The 18,004-nt window shown below is 37.4% G+C and overlaps 1 protein-coding gene across 17 annotated transcripts in view; it reads left to right on the top strand.

The window, feature by feature from the left end:
* The window catches only part of MBNL1 (muscleblind like splicing regulator 1), a 205,880-nt gene that overhangs the window by 171,044 nt on the left and 16,832 nt on the right, over positions 1-18,004 (top strand). For 15 of the 17 annotated variants that reach the window (XM_060639014.2, XM_060638997.3, XM_078432237.2 and 12 more), the window contains 4 exons: positions 2,548-2,748; positions 14,968-15,225; positions 16,414-16,467; positions 17,369-17,522. In XM_060639014.2, the coding sequence (XP_060494997.1) occupies positions 2,548-2,748; positions 14,968-15,225; positions 16,414-16,467; positions 17,369-17,522 (667 nt within the window). The remainder of the gene's footprint in view (positions 1-2,547; positions 2,749-14,967; positions 15,226-16,413; positions 16,468-17,368; positions 17,523-18,004) is intronic. The other 2 variants (XM_081790122.1, XM_081790121.1) reach the window with 1 other exon arrangement.

The following is an 18,004-nucleotide window of genomic DNA, read 5'->3' as shown; positions in this document are numbered from 1 at the left end:
TAAGAATGCTTTTCTTAAAAATAAATGATTTTTCTTGCCTCCAAATAGCTTTGTAAATTTGACCTCTGCTTCTAAATAATTCTGGTAGATTGTGTACAGGGACATAAACATCTCAGTAACTTTCCAAAGTATGCATTCATTAAGAAGGTTCTACCTGAAAAATACACGTTAATTCATAGCAATAGAATACAAAGAGGAATGATACAGACTGTTGTCCGTATTTTAAACAGGTCTTCTGGTCTTCTGTGCTTGGTTGCTTATAATTCTTAAATACCTAATAGGAAATTAGAGTGTTGGTCTCATTGAAATTACATTCAGTGTATATGTAACAGCGTATGTTTAACCTGGATATTTCTGAGTAGAAGTCCAAGTTCAACACATACTCACTGTACAGGTCAACCCTTGTCCTGGCACTGCCTTGGCAGCCAGTAGACAGTGGAGCAGTATAAAATCAGCTGCTATTCAAGTAACTGTTGATGGAGAGAGATTGCTCTGGGCCCCAGTTTCTGACAGATTATTGATTGTTTATATCTGGAATGCTCAGGTGGTTTCCTGTTGTCAGTGCTTTGGGCAGGGACGGGGCTGAGGATCAGAGGTATTACTTTAGGCCACTTCATTAGGCAGGAGGCAGCGACCTGGCAGGGCAGCTAACCATGGCATTCAAACCAACACGTTTGGAAGCATAATTACAACTTGAAAATATGAGTGGAATGTATGGTATATTGTTTCTTCTTCCTAGTGAATCAAATTATGTATGAAATATTCTGTTTTCCATGGTCTTAATAAGAACGTGTACAGTAGCTGCAAAAATTCTGTCCTAAAACAATTTGTGAAGTCGAGAAAAAAGTGCATCCCGTAGGACAGGGATTTTCAACCTAAACACTACTGACATTGGGGCTGGATCCTTCTGTGTTGTGAGGACTGTCCTGTGTGTTGCAGGCCACTTAGCAGCATCCCTCGCTTCCACGCATGAGACGCAACAGCGCCCCCAAGCTGTGACAATCAAAAATGTCTCCAGACATTGCCAAATGTGCCCTACAAGGCAAAATCACCTACGCAATTGAGAACCACTGCCCTAAGAAAAAGAGAATTCTTGAGTTCCATTTTACCCTTCTAAATATGGGGCAAGTCAGGGCCAGCCTAAATAAGGTGTGTGTGTGTGTGTGTGTGTGTGTGTGTGTGTGTGTGTGTATTTTAAACATTTCTTTTGAGCTATGGGAATTATCCTTACATCTTAATTATATAAGACTTTATTCCAAAACTCTCTTGAATACTATGTAAACTCAGCGTTCATCTAACTTCTTATTTCTATAGGAGGGAAGAATTAGCTACATTCTAATGTCCCCTTCATTCTAAATAATTTGTCCACGATTCTGTTCCTTATACCACAGGGTAAAGAAAATTAATTGTTAAAAAAAAGTCCCTTAAAAAACAGGATCCATTTTGTCCGTGAGTTTTTGTATTTTGGAGACAAACGTTATTATTACACAAAGTATCAAACTTCAAGAATTGAAAATCTATTGAATTAGGAAGCTAAAAGATACCACCCACGGGCAGAAAATTGTTGAGCTAGATTATGCTTTAAAAACTGGAAAAGCAAATCACTAAAGTAGATTTCAAGTAAATTATTTAATTCTACTTAAGAACAGATATATTTTCTGATATGCAGATCTTCATATCACATCCTCCTATATCCATTAAAGCATTTCTGGCAGAAATTCTATCTTGTCACAAAATACCATGTGTATTTTTTTTAAACCGTGTAGCATTTCTTTAGAAGTTTTCTGTTTCAGACTTTCAGACATTCAGAATGGCTTCTCCCTAGTAAGGTAAATTCTTCGTTAAATGTTTCACAGGAGTATAATAAACTGTTGGAATATTTACAGTTTCTTTGGAAGAACCTGCAACAAGTGAATATGCCAAATAGTTTACCTCGTGTGTTCAAGAGAAATGGTGTCATCATCATCTTTCACACGTCCCATGAGATTTATTTCCAGTTTATATTGACTGTGAAACTCTGTTATCCTCTGGGAGTTCTGCTTTATTTATTCCAGATAATAGGACACTTGCAACCCATTAACAGTTGTAAACAGATCTCTCAAGTTCATCTGACATAGCAATTATGAAATGTATTTCTTAGACAAGTTTCTAGGATTTTATCAGGATAAAAATGGAGATTAGGTGACCCCAGGAAGTTTCTGTATTGAATAATTGATCTATTATTCAAAAAGAAATTACAAGCATTATGGACACCAAGTTTCAAAATCCCAGCAGAAAATTTAATGGGTAAATTACCTATTGTATTCTAGAAAAGCATTGATTTGAGGAATGCTTATTCAAGAAACATTCTTATCCTGAATGAGAGTAAATAAACATAGAATTAAATGAAAAGAGGGAGGGCGGAAAGGAAGGATGGATTATGGATGGATGGATGGATGGATGGACGGACGGACGGATGGATGGATGAGGGATAGATTATATAATGTAGAATATCAAATTTGAGCCAAGACCTGTATATTAAATTTTGCTTTTTATTTTATTTTTCAGCCAATGTTTTCAGTTGCACCAAGCTTAGCCACCAATGCATCAGCAGCCTTTAATCCCTACCTGGGACCTGTTTCCCCAAGCCTGGTTCCAGCAGAGATCTTGCCGACCGCACCAATGTTGGTCACAGGGAATCCTGGGGTCCCCGTGCCTGCAGCTGCTGCGGCTGCTGCACAGAAATTAATGCGGACAGACAGACTTGAGGTAGGAATGCTTCACTGGTTCCTTTATGTACTCCGTTCTGATTTTCAGAGTGTGCTGCTTGTTTACTTCTTCCACGGCCATAAAGGTTAAACAATATTTGAAGCAGAGATCTTGGTTTGGTGTTTGGAGCATTTTGCGAGAATTTAGGTATGCCATATTTGACCAGTGAAATGATTACGAGAGCCACAGCATCTGTATGTATAATAGCGGATAGGAACTTGGACTCTGGGGTTAGACCACTCGTTACTTCATTGGACCTCAGTTTCCTCATCCTTAACATGGAGATAATAATGGCCCTTACCTCCAGGAGTGTCTGACACACGGCAAATGCCTGCTAAATGTTGGTTGTTGTTGTTGCTAGTTAGAACCACCAAGGGGCGCCTGGCTGGCTCAGTCCATTAAGCATCAGACTTTGGCTCAGGTCATGATCTCATGGTTCCTAGGTTGGAGCCCCACGTCAGGCTCTGTGCTGATGGCTCAGAGCCTGGAGCCTGCTTTAGATTCTGTGTCTCCCTCTTTCTGCCTCTCTCCTGCTCGTGCTTGGTCTCTCTCTCTGTGTCTCAAAAATAAATAAATGTTAAAAAAAATCTTTAAAGAAAAAAAAGAACAACCAATTCTGTTCATCCCCTGACACTTTGTTCTCATAACGATTTGCTCAGCTACTATCTATAAAGCATTTTAGAATTTATTATTGGGAATTTCCTCATAGGCCTCACAGTATTTTGGTTGGAATAATAGCAAGGCAGCTTTGTTTGTGAAATGTGCTCTTATAAAAATGGTTTAAATTGGAAAGCGTATGATGCTCCAAGTCTCAGAGTCGAGGATGATCAGATCTATATGCTTTGCTGTTGCTGCATGAAAAAGAAATTAAAGAAGTAAATCTTACATTGAAGTGGTTGTTTCAGAATTGGAGCATGGCTATAAATTAATGGATTTGGTAAACTTCAGATGAAGAAAACAAAATGGCAACATTATTGTACATTGAAACTCTAAAACCCGGCATTCATGTTCAACTAAGGAACAAAGTGACTTTTTCCTTTTCCTCTGGTTAGGATGAGGCAGTAGGTAGTTGGGGCCGAGAAGTTTTGGTTACTAGAAGAAGTTACTAGTTACTAAGAAAGAGGCAAAATAAGGCTGTTGTGTGACCCTAATTGACCCTAAATCAATTTAGCAGGAATTTATTTAATAAGCACCAGTTTCTCGTTGGTAGGGCTTTACTGCATTCATTGCAAAAGATCTCAAATTTCAAGGTAGTGGGAACCGCCACCACCTTTTTTGATGGTGGTAACAGTAGTTGGTATTTACTGGGGATTTAGTCTACCAAACACAGCATCAACCCATCACATGCATTGCATCGTTAACCTTCAAAACAATCTGCTGAGGAAGATGCTGTTAACTCCATCTTATAGGGCAAGAGATTTAGGGGAAAGCTGTGGCAAAACTTCCTCAAGGTCATGGAAAGGATGCTCCGGATGGGTGTGAGCTCAGAGCTCCATTTTTAAACACTGTTTAAATCTCTCATTCTATACAAGTGATAGTACAGAGAGGAAGCAAGACATTTTGGCGCCCGTATGTTCTTTAGAGTGTATTGTTTGTTTGCACGTTTACCTTTCACGAAAATTTTGGGAAAAGCTACTGATGAAGCCGGTCCCGTAAGGACAACTCCGAAAGGACGTGGAGACCTAGTTGCGTACCCTCTGTGGACCAAGGACGGCTGTGTGCTAGAGACACACTTTGACTTGTGGGTGCTTGGTCGTTGTGCAGTTGCACTTGCTCATTATTTAACTAATGCTGTTTTCAGGTAACTTAGGAGGCAATTTAGGAATTTTAAATATTTAAAAAATCACTCGATGCTTAACGTGTGAGTCACCTTCCCCCTCCCCTGATCTTTCTCAAGCAAACCCTCGGTTCATAATGCATAATTGTTGATTGATGGGAACCAAATAGGCAGTCTGGGATGACCTTTAATGAATTAGTTATTGATAGGAGATGATATTTAAGAAGCTTAAAAATCTCTCTTTAAATCTCCTTAAAGGCTGAGTTGTGTGGTCCGAACTCTTATAAACTAATCCGACCATAGTTTTAGGTAGTCTGTAATTGGTTATATTTTGATTAGTATTTAATTTAAAATAAGTACTTTTGGGGCACCTGGGTGGCTCAGTCAGTTAAGCATCTGACTTCAGGTCAGGTCATGATCTCACAGTTCATGGGTTCAAGCCCCATCGTCGGGCTCTGTGCTGACAGCTCAGAGCCTGGAGCCTGCTTCAGATTCTGTGTCTCCCTCTCTCTCTGCCCCTCCCCCACTTGTGCTTGCTCGCTCTGTCTCAAAAATAAATAAACACTTTTAAACAATAAAATAAGTACTTTTATTATTAGTTCTGGAGTTTTCTTGTGAGGAGCTACTTTGTGTATTTTGTCTGTCTTCTGCTACAGTGACAGCAGTTGGCTGCTGTGACATGACTGTCATTTCCTTTTAACCCGAATTCCTCTTATCTCAGTGCTTGATAGTGGTAGGGCAGCGTCCTGTCTTATTCTGGTTAACAGGAGCTGCTGCCCTGTCACAGTTACAGTCTGTTAGCATATTGCACTGTGAAGCTAAGGGGCATGTCGTTCTGCTTGGTGCTGTGATTTTAGACACTCCTGTCTTTGGGTTATTTCCTCTCACGCTAACTGCACAACATATCGCAATCCAAAAGACATGGCAGTAAGTGCACACACTTATTTACCAGTTCGCCACATGTGTAGTTATTTCGGTTTAAATCTATATGCTCTTGTTTTTGCCTCTTGGAACTCTGAAGTGCGTGTTTGAATTTTGAGTTCCTTTTAAGGTGAAAAAAGTTTAAATCAGTTTAAATATTGGCCAACTGTTCTTGCCACTTCTTTCTCTCTTTCTGCTCCAAATTGTTAGACCATAAGGAAATTAAAAATACCATAGATTATCAGCCTTCTGGTTCTTCTGTTTGGGAGAACTGACACATATTTACAGCACTCACTGTGATACTACAAAAAATGTTAAGTCGAACAACAGGAATCCAAGAATTAGTGTTAGCAGTTTTGCTAATTAGATGAGTAAGCTTGGGTCAAGTTTCTGATCTTTTCTGAACTTCATATTCCACACATATAAAATTAGGGGATTGTACCAGATAATCTGTAAGATCACCTCCAGTTAGAATATTCTAGAAGACATTTAAGTTGTCTTTTTGTTTTTAATGCCAGCCACAAGTTACTGAAAATTTTATTTAAATATAACATTCAAATAAGCATATTTAAATACATTAAATTAGTTTAAATATACAAATGTATATTACATGTTTTATTAAATATATAGATGTAAAACACACATCAACTTTATATCAATATCCATATTATCTATCTTTGTTGGATACCTTTTAAGAGACTTTGTAGCGGTATACTTTCTATACTGTAAAATTCGGTATTCATGTTTTTCTCTAAAGAGGAGCAAATCTCTTAAATATTGGTCACTGAACTGAGGCTTTTAAAATTACATTTTTAACTTTGGGATACTTTTTTGTAATTTGCAAGCAGCAGTTTATTTTCAATGCTTGTTTTAAGAAATTGTTGGGACACCTGAGTGGCTCAGTTGGTTAAGCATCCAACTTTGGCTCAGGTCATGATCTCACTGTTCGTGGGTTCAGGTCCCACGTTGGACTCTGTGCTGACAGCTCAGAGCCTGGAGCTTGCTTTGGATTCTGTCTCCCTCTCTCTCTGCCCATCCTCCACGTGCTCTCTTTCTCTCTCAAAAATAAACAAAAATTAAAAAAAAAGAAATTGTTAAAATTTATAGGTACTAGACAGGACTGAGGTTTTCAGTCATATCCTTACTTTATTATCAAGAGTTGGTAATTAAGAAATTATTGTTCGACTTATTTTCATGATAACACAGTAATTTTTATGGTGCAAAAAGGATCCATGAATGCATTCATTCCCTCGTTTATTCAACAATATCCAAAGAACTACTGAACATCTTTCAAGTAAAAAAATACTTGTGAGGAATACCTTTGAAACCTTTCAACGGCTACCAATAGCAAGAAAAGATCCACATCAGAATATTGCCATACTCACAAATGATACCCAATAACTTGTTAAATGAATAAATGAGCCAGTCAACCAGTTAATTAATTAATCACAAAAAGATACATGCCCTTTTTCAGAGTTTAGTGTAATCCAACAGAGAAGATAACACAGGATAAATTTTTAACATTTGTTAACATTCTCCTTGGGAACATGTTTACATTTTGAGCATTCCAGCTACAAAACATGGCATCTTGTTCTTGCCCTTAGTCCTAGAGCCGTGGTTTCCAAGTTTTAATGGGATTAGAGTCACATGGGATGATCGCTAAAAATGCAGGGCCTCATCCCCATAGACTGATTCCGTAGGTCTTCCTTCACTGGGGGAGTCTTTTTCACAAATCAGCCAGGTGATCTTAAACACAAATAGTCTGTAAAATACTTACTCAACAGGATGCCAGCACCTGTTATTTAAGGCTTAGCTTTTCATCATTTACCTTATGTACAGTTATTTGTGACTCAGAATTAAAAACCTTCCTCCTCCAAAACACTTAACATTCTACATTTTGTTAGGTTGCTAAGAACGCAGTGCACATAATGAAATAGTTCAAATAAACTGATAATGATTAAGGTTGTTTATACCACCTACTAGTATTAATCAAACAAAAAAACTAATCCACTGACCTTACATTTCAGAGGCTGACAAAGATATTAGATTGCTATTTGGTTATGGCATCAGTTCTATATCAACAGTCTATATTCCAGGAAAGATGGGCACACCCCTTGGCTTCTGATATTTTTCAGCTGGAATTTGTTTGTTCTAGAATAGATTATTCTTGGGGCGCCTGGGTGGCTCATTCGCTTGGGTGTCCAACTTTAGCTGATCTTGCAATCTGTGAGTTCGAGCCCCGCGTCAGGCTCTGTTGCTGACAGCTTGGAGCCTCAGGTTCTGTGTCTCCCTCTCTTTCTGCCCCTTGCCCTCCCCCCATTCATGTTCGCTCGCTCACGTGCGTGCTCTCTCTCTCTCTCTCTCTCTCTCTGTCTGTCTCTCAAAAATAAACATTACAGGGCGCCTGGGTGGCTCAGTCGGTTGAGCGTCCGACTTCAGCTCAGGTCACGATCTCGCGGTCCGTGAGTTCAAGCCCCACGTCAGGCTCTGGGCTGATGGCTCAGAGCCTGGAGCCTGCTTCGGATTCTGTGTCTCCCTCTCTCTCTGCCCCTCCCCTGTTCATGCTCTGTCTCTCTCTGTCTCAAAAATAAATAAATGTTAAAAAAAAAAATTAAAATAAATAAATAAACATTACAAAAAGTATTTTCAAATAGATTATTCTTGTGCTGAAAGTTTTATTCTACTGACAGAATCATGACGTGAGTGTCTAATTCAGGCCACTGGATGCTGAAAGCTTCTACTACTTATTGACCCAGAAGAGTCCAGTGACTTTTTTCATACAGGCATAAGACAATATGGTACCTATTGACTACATATAAAAAAAGAGCATTTAGAGCTAAATGAAGGTCAAGTATTAGTGGAAGTGATGCCTTGATTGAGATTTTTATAGGTGTTTAATGGATTTGGCATGATCCATTGCATATAGAAGACCTTCGATTCAAAATAAGATTAGAAAAGCAGATACTTTTTTAATAAGAGAAGCTTATTGGTAGGATTCTTTTAATTTTGTATTTTTGTGGAGGGTGTTTGGCTGCTGCTTGTATGACTTTTTAACTTCTCTAGAAAATTACTAAGAAATATTGAGAGTTTTGTGCACACAGGTCTAAGGAGTTTTGTTTTGTTTTGTTTTGTTTTTAAATCTGTACTAAGGCTGTAGAATGGCTCCTTACAATGTAGTCATATCCCCATTTAAAACATCTAGTCTGTCAGTTACTCTCTGTGACTAGTTTGAGTTTTGTTTGGGAGATGAAGAAGTTGTAAGTTGTTTAAAATACGTTAACTCCCTAAGCCTTAACCACTCACTTTTGCTGTTCGTCTACTAATTGCTTCCTCCAAATTAAATCTAGCATTTCTCTGGTTTCATTTATTTAGCAACAGTGGTAAAAGTAACTGTTGACTTGAGCATTTTGACATATTGATGACCTTGTTTCAGAGTTGTATTTTCCTGTCCTGTTGGTTTACGTGTTTCTCATAGGAATGAATAAATGAAAACCTGAAAATGGAAGGATTTTTTTACTTGGTCAGTTTGATTTTTTTTTTAATTACATGGGGTAAAGTGATAAATTCTGAGCTGTATTATCTGTAGAAATATGCTTGTGTTCTCTGCCCTAATGGTGTAACGAGGGATTCTGCCCTTTAGATTTCAAAGACATCTCCCATTTGATCTTAACAGAAATCCTCTGAGGTAGCTGACGTAGGTGTCTTTTTTTTTTTTTTTTTTTTTTTCATTTTTTTTAGAAGGAGGAAAATGAAGTTCAGATGGGCCAACTTTGTACAATTATTAGATAACATTGAAAGTAGGTATCACATCATCAGATTTCTTTCTTGGGAATTTAATTATACAATCTACTGAGATCATTGTCCATAATCACCAGAATTTTAAAATGTGAAGATTATAATCCTTTTTGAGGTAAAAATACGGATAATTTTTTGGCATTAGATTATATACTCATGACCATTAATGCTGTGGTACTTTGATAAAATCATTGTTTATCCAGTATTCCTTTTTAAAATTTTTTTAACGTTTTTTATTTATTTTTGAGACAGGAAGAGACAGAGTATGAACAGGGGAGGGTCAGAGAGAGGGAGACACAGAATCTGAAACAGGCTCCAGGCTCTGAGCTGTCAGCACAGAGCCCGACGCGGGGCTCGAACTCACGGACCGCGAGATCATGACCTGAGCCGAAGTCAGCCGCTTAACCGACTGAGCCACCAAGGCACCCCTCCTTTTTTAAAGTTTCATATAGCTCAAGCTTCGTAAAAAATAAAGTCTGTGATGCTTATTGTTGAACAATAGGTACATATATATGGAAGCTCCTTAAGTATTAATATATATTTATATACAGTGTTGTATGTTATATGATATTATATGTATAAGCTCCTTCATATTTGTCATTACGTTTTAAATTGACTTCCCAAAATATTAAAATAGTCCCTGTTCCCTATTGTAATAAGCTCTCTGTTCCTGCTTTTGAAAGTTGTTTTCCAAAAACGACTGCCTTAAATATGGCGAGCACAAAACATACTACTTCAAACAGATCTTTCTTTAACGAACATGCAAATGACTGTCCCACCTTGAATAAGTTCAGACATTGGGATTAATGTCTTTAGAAGCTCAATGCCTTAACTTGCAGAACATTGCTGAATTTAATAATAGTTATAAAACCTGTTATTATTCTGACCATTTTGAAATAGGTTTGTCACATTCATAAAAAAAACTTAGAGGTCAAATAACAGAACTATTTATTTTAACCAGATTTGTATTGTGTGTTTTCAGCTAATCTATACATTATCTTTCTTGGTATTCATGATTCCATAGCTGGTAAATGTAGGAGCTAAGTAGAACCCACAATTTCTGATTCTAAACTCTATTTTCTTTTCATTATACCACTGCTGTTTAATTAACAAAACAAAAAAAAAAAGTTAACATAGAATTAAGTCATATTCCTTTGGGAATTTTTCTAAGTACTTTTGATTTTTTTGATTTTCTAAGTACTTTTAATTTTCCATAATTATGGAATAGATGGTTCTGGAAATGGATTTTAATATTTATAAGTGTTCAGTGAGGGGTACGTGGGTGGCTCAGTTGATTAAGTGTCTGACTTCAGCTCAGGTCATGGTCTCGCAGTCCATGAGTTTGAACCCTGCGTCGGGCTCTGTGTTGACAGCTGAGATCCTGGAACCTGCTTCAGATTCTGTGTCTCCCTCTCTTTCTCTGGCCTCCTCCACTTACACTCTCTCTGTCTGTGTGTTTCAAAAATGAATAAATGTTAAAAAAAATAATTAAAAAAATAAAAGTGTTCAGTGAATATCTTCATTAAAATGATGGCTTTTAATGTAAACACAACCTCTTACCTATTTCGTATGAAAATTTATAAAACTTATCTGATTTATAAGACAAATCCTGCCTTAATGTTTGTAGAGTAAAAGATTCAACATTTTTTTGATTGAAACACATTATGTGTTTAGCTAAATAGCTGGAATTATTTTAATCTGTTTGAAAACCATTTACCAAACTATAAAAAGTGCTTATATTTTTTGACTCGCTAATGCCATTTGTGCAGATGTAACTTTAGAAAATGATTTTTCAATGCCTATGTTCATAAATATGTCCCTTGCAATGTTATCTGTAATATGAGAATATTGGAAATAATCTAGATGATCTCTGCTAGAGTTACCTATATTCTGCACATCTGTTTGATGGAATTCAATGCAGCCATCAAAAATGATCACTCTAGACACTATATTTTAGTAAAATTAAAAAAATGCTTACATGCACTGTTGAACAAAAACAGGTCACCAAGTAGTAGCTATACCATAATTATAACTATTCGAAAAATGTGTGCATGCAGAAGACTGGATTGGAAAAGCAAAAAGAACCACAATGTTGTTAAGGATTTTCAAACTTAATTTTACCTGTTGTGTTTTAAATTCTCCATATGGTAAATCCTACAATTTCTTATCCTGATTTGAATTCCGAGATTAAGTTTATTGAAGCTTGTCCGCCAGTTATAATTTGCTAATATGAAACCACACCTAAGATATTTCTTTTGAAGATCAGTATAGTCTAAAGTTTTCTTGAGTTCCTCAGAGAAACCAGGCCAAACTCAAATTCAGCAGTCCAGGGATGGATCCTGTTTTATTGGTGATGATTATTAGAGAAAAAGGTGTTTTCAAAGCCCTGGGAAGTTTGTTCTGTTCAGGTAGGTACCAATGATATAGACACACATCCAGCACTTGGCAAACCCCTCTGGCCCCTCTGGTATACAGCTCTCAGCAGTACAAGTTTTCACAGGAGATTTTCCATCTTTTTTCTTTATTTTTTCAAGGGCAAAAATAATGGGAGAACAGCTATCTCAGTATATTTCTTCTGTTCCATTTCTCATGTCAGGAGCACTTTAAGTGAGAAAAAAATAAAAACAAGTAAAAAAAAATGTGTATCGTACAAAAGCAGTTGACTACATTCTTTGAAACTTTGAAAAGGTTAGTTTTAGGACAAATTCTAAGTGGAATGCTAACTATCAATTCTTCTTAGATAGACTTAAAGTTCTCCTGAATTGCATCTTGCAAGATACAAAGAGTAGAAAATGATAAGAAACCACTCCTTAACCTGTAGGAACCACACACACGTATAAAGCAGATGGACAGGAATGAGAAGGTGTATTAGAAAGACCATTTGTAGAAGCACGTGGGTGGCTCAGTCAGTTAGACCTCCAACTTCAGCTCAGGTCATAATCTCTCAGTTCATGAGTTTGAGCCCTGCATCGGGCTCTGTGCTGACAGCTTGGAGCCTGGAGCCTGGAGCCTGCTTCGGATTCTGTGTCTCGTTCTTTCTCTGCCCCTCCCCACCTTGTGCTCTCTCTTTCTCTCTCTCTCTCCTAAATAAATAAAAACATTAAATGAAGACCATTTGTATGCAATCTGAATGTAAGTTTATATCACTGAAAATAAAAATAATGTTGAGACAGAAAGAGAAATAAAAAGTCAAAATCAGCCCAGCACCCAGGTTGTTATTTTGGGAGAATGACGCTCAAATTTCTGGCACAGGCATGCCTAAGCCTACTTGTTTTGGGAAAATAACAAATCTTAGATTTTAATAGTTCTGAAAAAGCTCACCTTTGGATCTTTCTTGTCGGTGTGGCACAGAGTAAGATAAATTGAAAGACAGGGTGTTAGTTCACCTGCTGCCAGGTTCTTTGTAAGTACGTTCGAGAAAGCAGGAATTACCGGAGAACTCACCCCAGAAGTGTGCAGTCACATACAGTTTTCTATTGCATGAGACTACACTGACGTAGATTTGCTTATGTGGAAAAACAGCCTTTTTGTTCATGCGATAGTCTAAATTTAGCATCAATTTCATATACATACGTGAAAAGTTTTTATCCTCATTTAAGTGTGTCACTATTCCAGTCTATTTTGATGAGCCTAATTCAGTAAGTGTTGGTTAGGGACTGGGGATTTGTGGTGTAGAAAGCTTTGCCACTGACACTGGTGCCCAGCCAGCGTGGAGGACAATAGTTCTGGATAACGGCTTAATCACTTTCAAATTATCAACTCCTGGTTATCCTTGTTTTCTTATGTTTAAGAAGCCAAATGCAATGAGAAAAAAAAAAAAAAAAAAAAAAAGAAGAAGAAGAAGAAAAAGGCTCTTCTGTAACCTCCTAAGTCATTTTTGTAGTCTTAATTTCTCTCAGAGTGTCCGGCCTATAGCATTTATTCAGTAATTTTTTTTAATTGAAGAAAGTGAATGAGATGATGAATAAAGTTGGCTCATTGCTGTGTATGTGGAATACAAAGCTTCAGCTAGCTTGAGGTCTAAAAATAGTGCAAGATGTCATTTATAATGCTGTTTTAAGATGTGGCATGATACAAATTATAGTGGTATTTTTTAAAAGAAGCTCTTTGCTCAGTAATGGGATATGAATATAATAGAGAAAATTACCTAGAATTAAATGGGATCATTTTATGTACACATATCCAAGAAAACCTGTGCCTTTTAGATCATAACAGGGTTCCCATTTCACTTCCTTGCTGTACTGCAAAATAAAATGCTTGGGATCTGTGTATTTTCTGTTTGTGAGGAGATAACATGAAAAATAAAAACTGTGTGAAACAAGAAGTAGGAACATGAAAATAGTAAAAAGGACATTCTGTGTTTTAGATGGCCCTCTTGTGGTAAAAAGGTCACACTATCCCAGATGAAGACAGTGCTGGCAGACTCCTGCTTGGAGCAGCCCTCATGACAAACTTTAATAATAAGAGTCAAAATGGAGCAAACACATGAGAAATAATCCATTTGCACCCTTTCCCCAGGGACTCCATCCAAAATTAATAAGTATAAAGCAAATAAACAAGAATCTTTTTCCATCTGCTTTATATAGCTACCAAGGATCTCTAAGGGTTAAAAAAAAAAAATTCTTGGAAACATTTGACTACAAAGCTATAAGATTTTACTTTTTATACTTGTAAATAATTTCAGATTCTCACAGCAGTTGCAAAAACAGAACCATGAGTTCCTGCCTATCCTTCTTACCCAAATATTAACAACTTGAATGGCCATGTTCTCGCTTACAAAACAAATTAGTACTGATATTCTGCTCTTAACCAATTTAGAGACCGCCGTCAAATTTCACCAGTTGTCCTACAAACCTCCTCTCTCTGACCCCGGGATCGTTCAGTCTCTGACAGTTTATCATCGTTATTTGCCTTTCATGGCCTTGACACTTCGGAAGAGGACTGATCAGTTCTTTTGTAAAACATTCTTCCATTTCAGTTTGTCCAATATTTCCTCATGATTTTTGCCTTAAGGTGAAATTGATTGTCAAATTGGTTTCCATACAACACCCAGAGCTCATCCCAGCAGTGCTCAATGCCCATCATCCACCCTCCTCTCCCTCCAACCCCCCATCAACCCTCAGTTTGTTCTCAGTTTTTAAAAGTCTCTTATGGTTTGGCTCCCTCCCTCTCTAACTTTTTTTTTTTCCTTCCCCTCCCCCATGGTCTTCTGTTAAGTTTCTCAGGATCCACATAAGAGCGAAAACATACGTGATTAAATGCCGGTTATGCATTCTCGGCCACGATACAATGAAAGTGATGCGGTGACCTTTTTTTCCAGTGTGTCCTACCAATCAGTAGATACACAATGCCATTATGTCTTCTTACTGGTGATCTTCATGTTGATCACTTGCTTAAAGTGGTGGCTTCACTGTAAAGTTACTCTTTTTCCCTCGGTAATTAATAAATACATCAACCTAGTATAAATTAGATGCTTTACCATAATTAGTATTAAATTAGTATTAGTATTTTCTTTCTCACAGAAATTTTACTGAAATGGGGCTATAACTTGTGCGCACCGAAGGAGGAACTCTTCAAGTTATTTTGTGCTTTTTTTTTTTTTTTTTTTGCAAATGGTCTTTTCCCCTTTCGCGTGTAGCCCTCTACCACCTTTAAGTTAAACTCTCCAGAAAGATCGCATTTGCCCACGTTGTTGACCAAGTCCCATGCACTTAATGACCTCCTAGGTATGTCGAGAGTACCAGCGTGGCAACTGCAACAGAGGAGAAAACGATTGCCGGTTTGCTCATCCCGCTGACAGCACAATGATTGACACCAATGACAACACAGTGACCGTGTGTATGGATTACATCAAAGGGAGATGCTCACGGGAAAAGTGCAAATACTTTCATCCTCCTGCGCATCTGCAAGCCAAGATCAAGGCTGCCCAATACCAGGTCAACCAGGCTGCAGCCGCTCAGGCAGCAGCCACCGCAGCTGCCATGGTGAGTAGAGACATCAGCTCTCTCTTTGTTAGCAGTCAGTACAGCAAACTGAATGACTAGATCTGACTACAAGCTATTCATTTATTAACCTTAAATTTTTTTATTTTTATTTTTATTTTTTTGCTGAAGATATGTTTGTTCAGGTATCCCAGACAATACATAATGAAGTTACTGTTCACAGAAGTGAGGGTAACTCCTCAAATGGTTCAGATTGCTCCTACCCTTGGCCTAACTCTTAATACTCTGTCTTATTCTGGATATAGGGTTTCTAAAATTTCTGCTTTGTAAAGAACACCTGTCTCCTCTCCAATTTAACGATACTGCCATTTTCAGTCCTCTTATTTTTCTGTGTGCCATCTAATCAGCCATTGTTCTCCTTCGGTGTGTTCTTTTGCACATCAAGGCTCTTCTCTACATATATCTTGCTTTTAACAATAACATAATCTAGAACTGTTTAGGAAAGTTGCTGAAACAAAATTGTTTTTAGGATTAGCTACCAGATTTTGAACAGTGTGCTATCTAGATCATCTTAAATAATATTGTGGCATAAATATAATTGTAATGCTAGAGAACCTTGACTATGCCATTACATAGAAAGGAGAAAGACAGCAGTACTCAAGGAAGAAATTGGATCATTTAGAACAGAAACACCTATATTCTGAAGGTAAATTTTAATGTGATCTAATAGCTGATTTTAATGAGTCCATTCTTTGTTCTTTGCTTAGCTGTTTTAATGTTGTCCTTTTTTTTACATAAATATATAAAAGACTTAATCATGAAAATAGTCATAAAAAACACTGTGTGGTTTTCACAGCACAGTAAAATAATCACGAGAGAGGTCTTTTCTGTGTTTGTTTATGGATACTTGAGCAAAAATACAGAAGGCAGACTCTCTCCTCCTCTCTACCTTTCACTCTTTTTTTTTTTCTGTTAGAGTATCTTGTTTGTAATTAACTACAAAGAGGAGTTATCCTCCCAATAACAACTCAGTAGTGCCTTTATTGTGCATGCTTAGTCTTGTTATTCGTTGTATATGGCATTCCGATGATTTGTTTTTTTATTTGTTTTTTCTCACCTACCCAAAAATGCACTGCTGCCCCCATGATGCACCTCTGCTTGCTGTTTATGTTAATGCGCTTGAACCCCACTGGCCCATTGCCATCATGTGCTCGCTGCCTGCTAATTAAGACTCAGTCGGCTGTCAAATCACTGAAGCGACCCCTCGAGGCAACCTTTGACCTGGTACTATGACCTTTCACCTTTTAGCTTGGCATGTAGCTTTATTGTAGATACAAGTTTTTTTTTTTTATCAATTTAAAAATATATATTCCTTTTTCTGTTATAAAATTGTAAAGTACAATGAAAAACTGAGTGTGGTTTCCTGACAAAATTAGTGGAAAGACTCTACTGTGAGTACCTGGACGGATATCATACAATGAAAGATTCCGAAAGCCCAGCAGCCCACATTCAGTTTAACTACATTGTAGAATGTTCTAGTGAAATACTTTAAGGACATTAAAAATGTATTTTTGACTGTATATTTATGTACCTGTTTGGTTAGCATGGCTTTAGTGATAGAATTATTTATTTATTTTTTTTAATATTTATAGTTCAGTGTTTAAGAAAAAAAAAACTTGCATGCTCTGGGACATTTGCATGTGTAGGTAGGTCTGGTGGGGAGGAGATGAGTGGGATGAGTTTTTATTTTACCTGTTCTGGTCACTCTGTACGATTAACTATTAACATTGCTTATACTTGTCAGTCCTCATGGAGCTCGCAGTGCAGCTTTTCTTCTTGCCCCAAATCAGTGGCTTCTCACAGAAAGCCTGAAGCATTATGGGACTTAAAACACTTTAACACATTATAACATGTGCTCTCGTCCTAGTGGGTTGTTTTTTTGTTTTGTTTTGTTTTGTTTTGGACAAAAATAATGCTTCCTTTAAAGCTTTTATCTTGCTTTTTTTTTTTTTTTTTGATCCCTTTTAATTTTTGTTGATTGGAATCCCACCCCACCCCCCGGGTAGTTCAGTGCTCTGCTGCTTGCTTGCTCATGCTTCCTAACAATTTTAGCCTTCAACTGATTTTTCTTTTTTCTTTTTCTCTTTTTACTGGTATTTGTTTTTTATACTCATTCACTAAACAGGGAATTCCTCAAGCTGTACTTCCCCCATTACCAAAGAGGCCTGCTCTTGAAAAAACCAACGGTGCCACCGCAGTCTTTAACACTGGTATTTTCCAATACCAACAGGCTCTAGCCAACATGCAGTTGCAACAACATACGGCATTTCTCCCACCAGGTAAGGGGTCTGAGCTTATTCATGAACGAATCTGGGGAGCCGCAGATAGATACGCTGGTAGAGCAGATAAGCCAGGCCCCCAGTTTGCCGTTAGCCATAGATAGTTGGAAGGTAAGGTGGTCAGCAGTAGCAGATGAACTGAGGTATCTCATGTGGTTCTCCTTAAAAACTAAGAATCTTAGTGTAATGAGAAATGGATCAAAGATCATTGTGGTATTTTATAGATTTATTTTGGTGTGTGTAATTCGGAATTGAAATGTAGTTCTCTTTTTTTTTTCTCTTTCCTCAACACTGTTTTATGTCTGTCAAGCTATTTTATGACACTCTTCTGCTGTAAGACCCCTTTGCCTTCATGATTCCAGAGTAAATTTGAATTCTATGAAATGACACTTTCAGTTTTGATTTTTATTTTTCAGCCTTTTTGTTTTTGAGGTGGAGAATAAAAAAACAAAAAAAACAAAAAAACAAAAGCTGACTCTGTG

This window comes from Panthera onca, chromosome C2 (assembly GCF_046562875.1).
Source record: "Panthera onca isolate mPanOnc1 chromosome C2, mPanOnc1 haplotype 2, whole genome shotgun sequence".
NCBI classification, from domain to species: domain Eukaryota; kingdom Metazoa; phylum Chordata; class Mammalia; order Carnivora; family Felidae; genus Panthera; species Panthera onca.
Note: the sequence above shows the minus strand (reverse complement) of the source record. Positions and strands in the feature narration are given on the sequence as shown.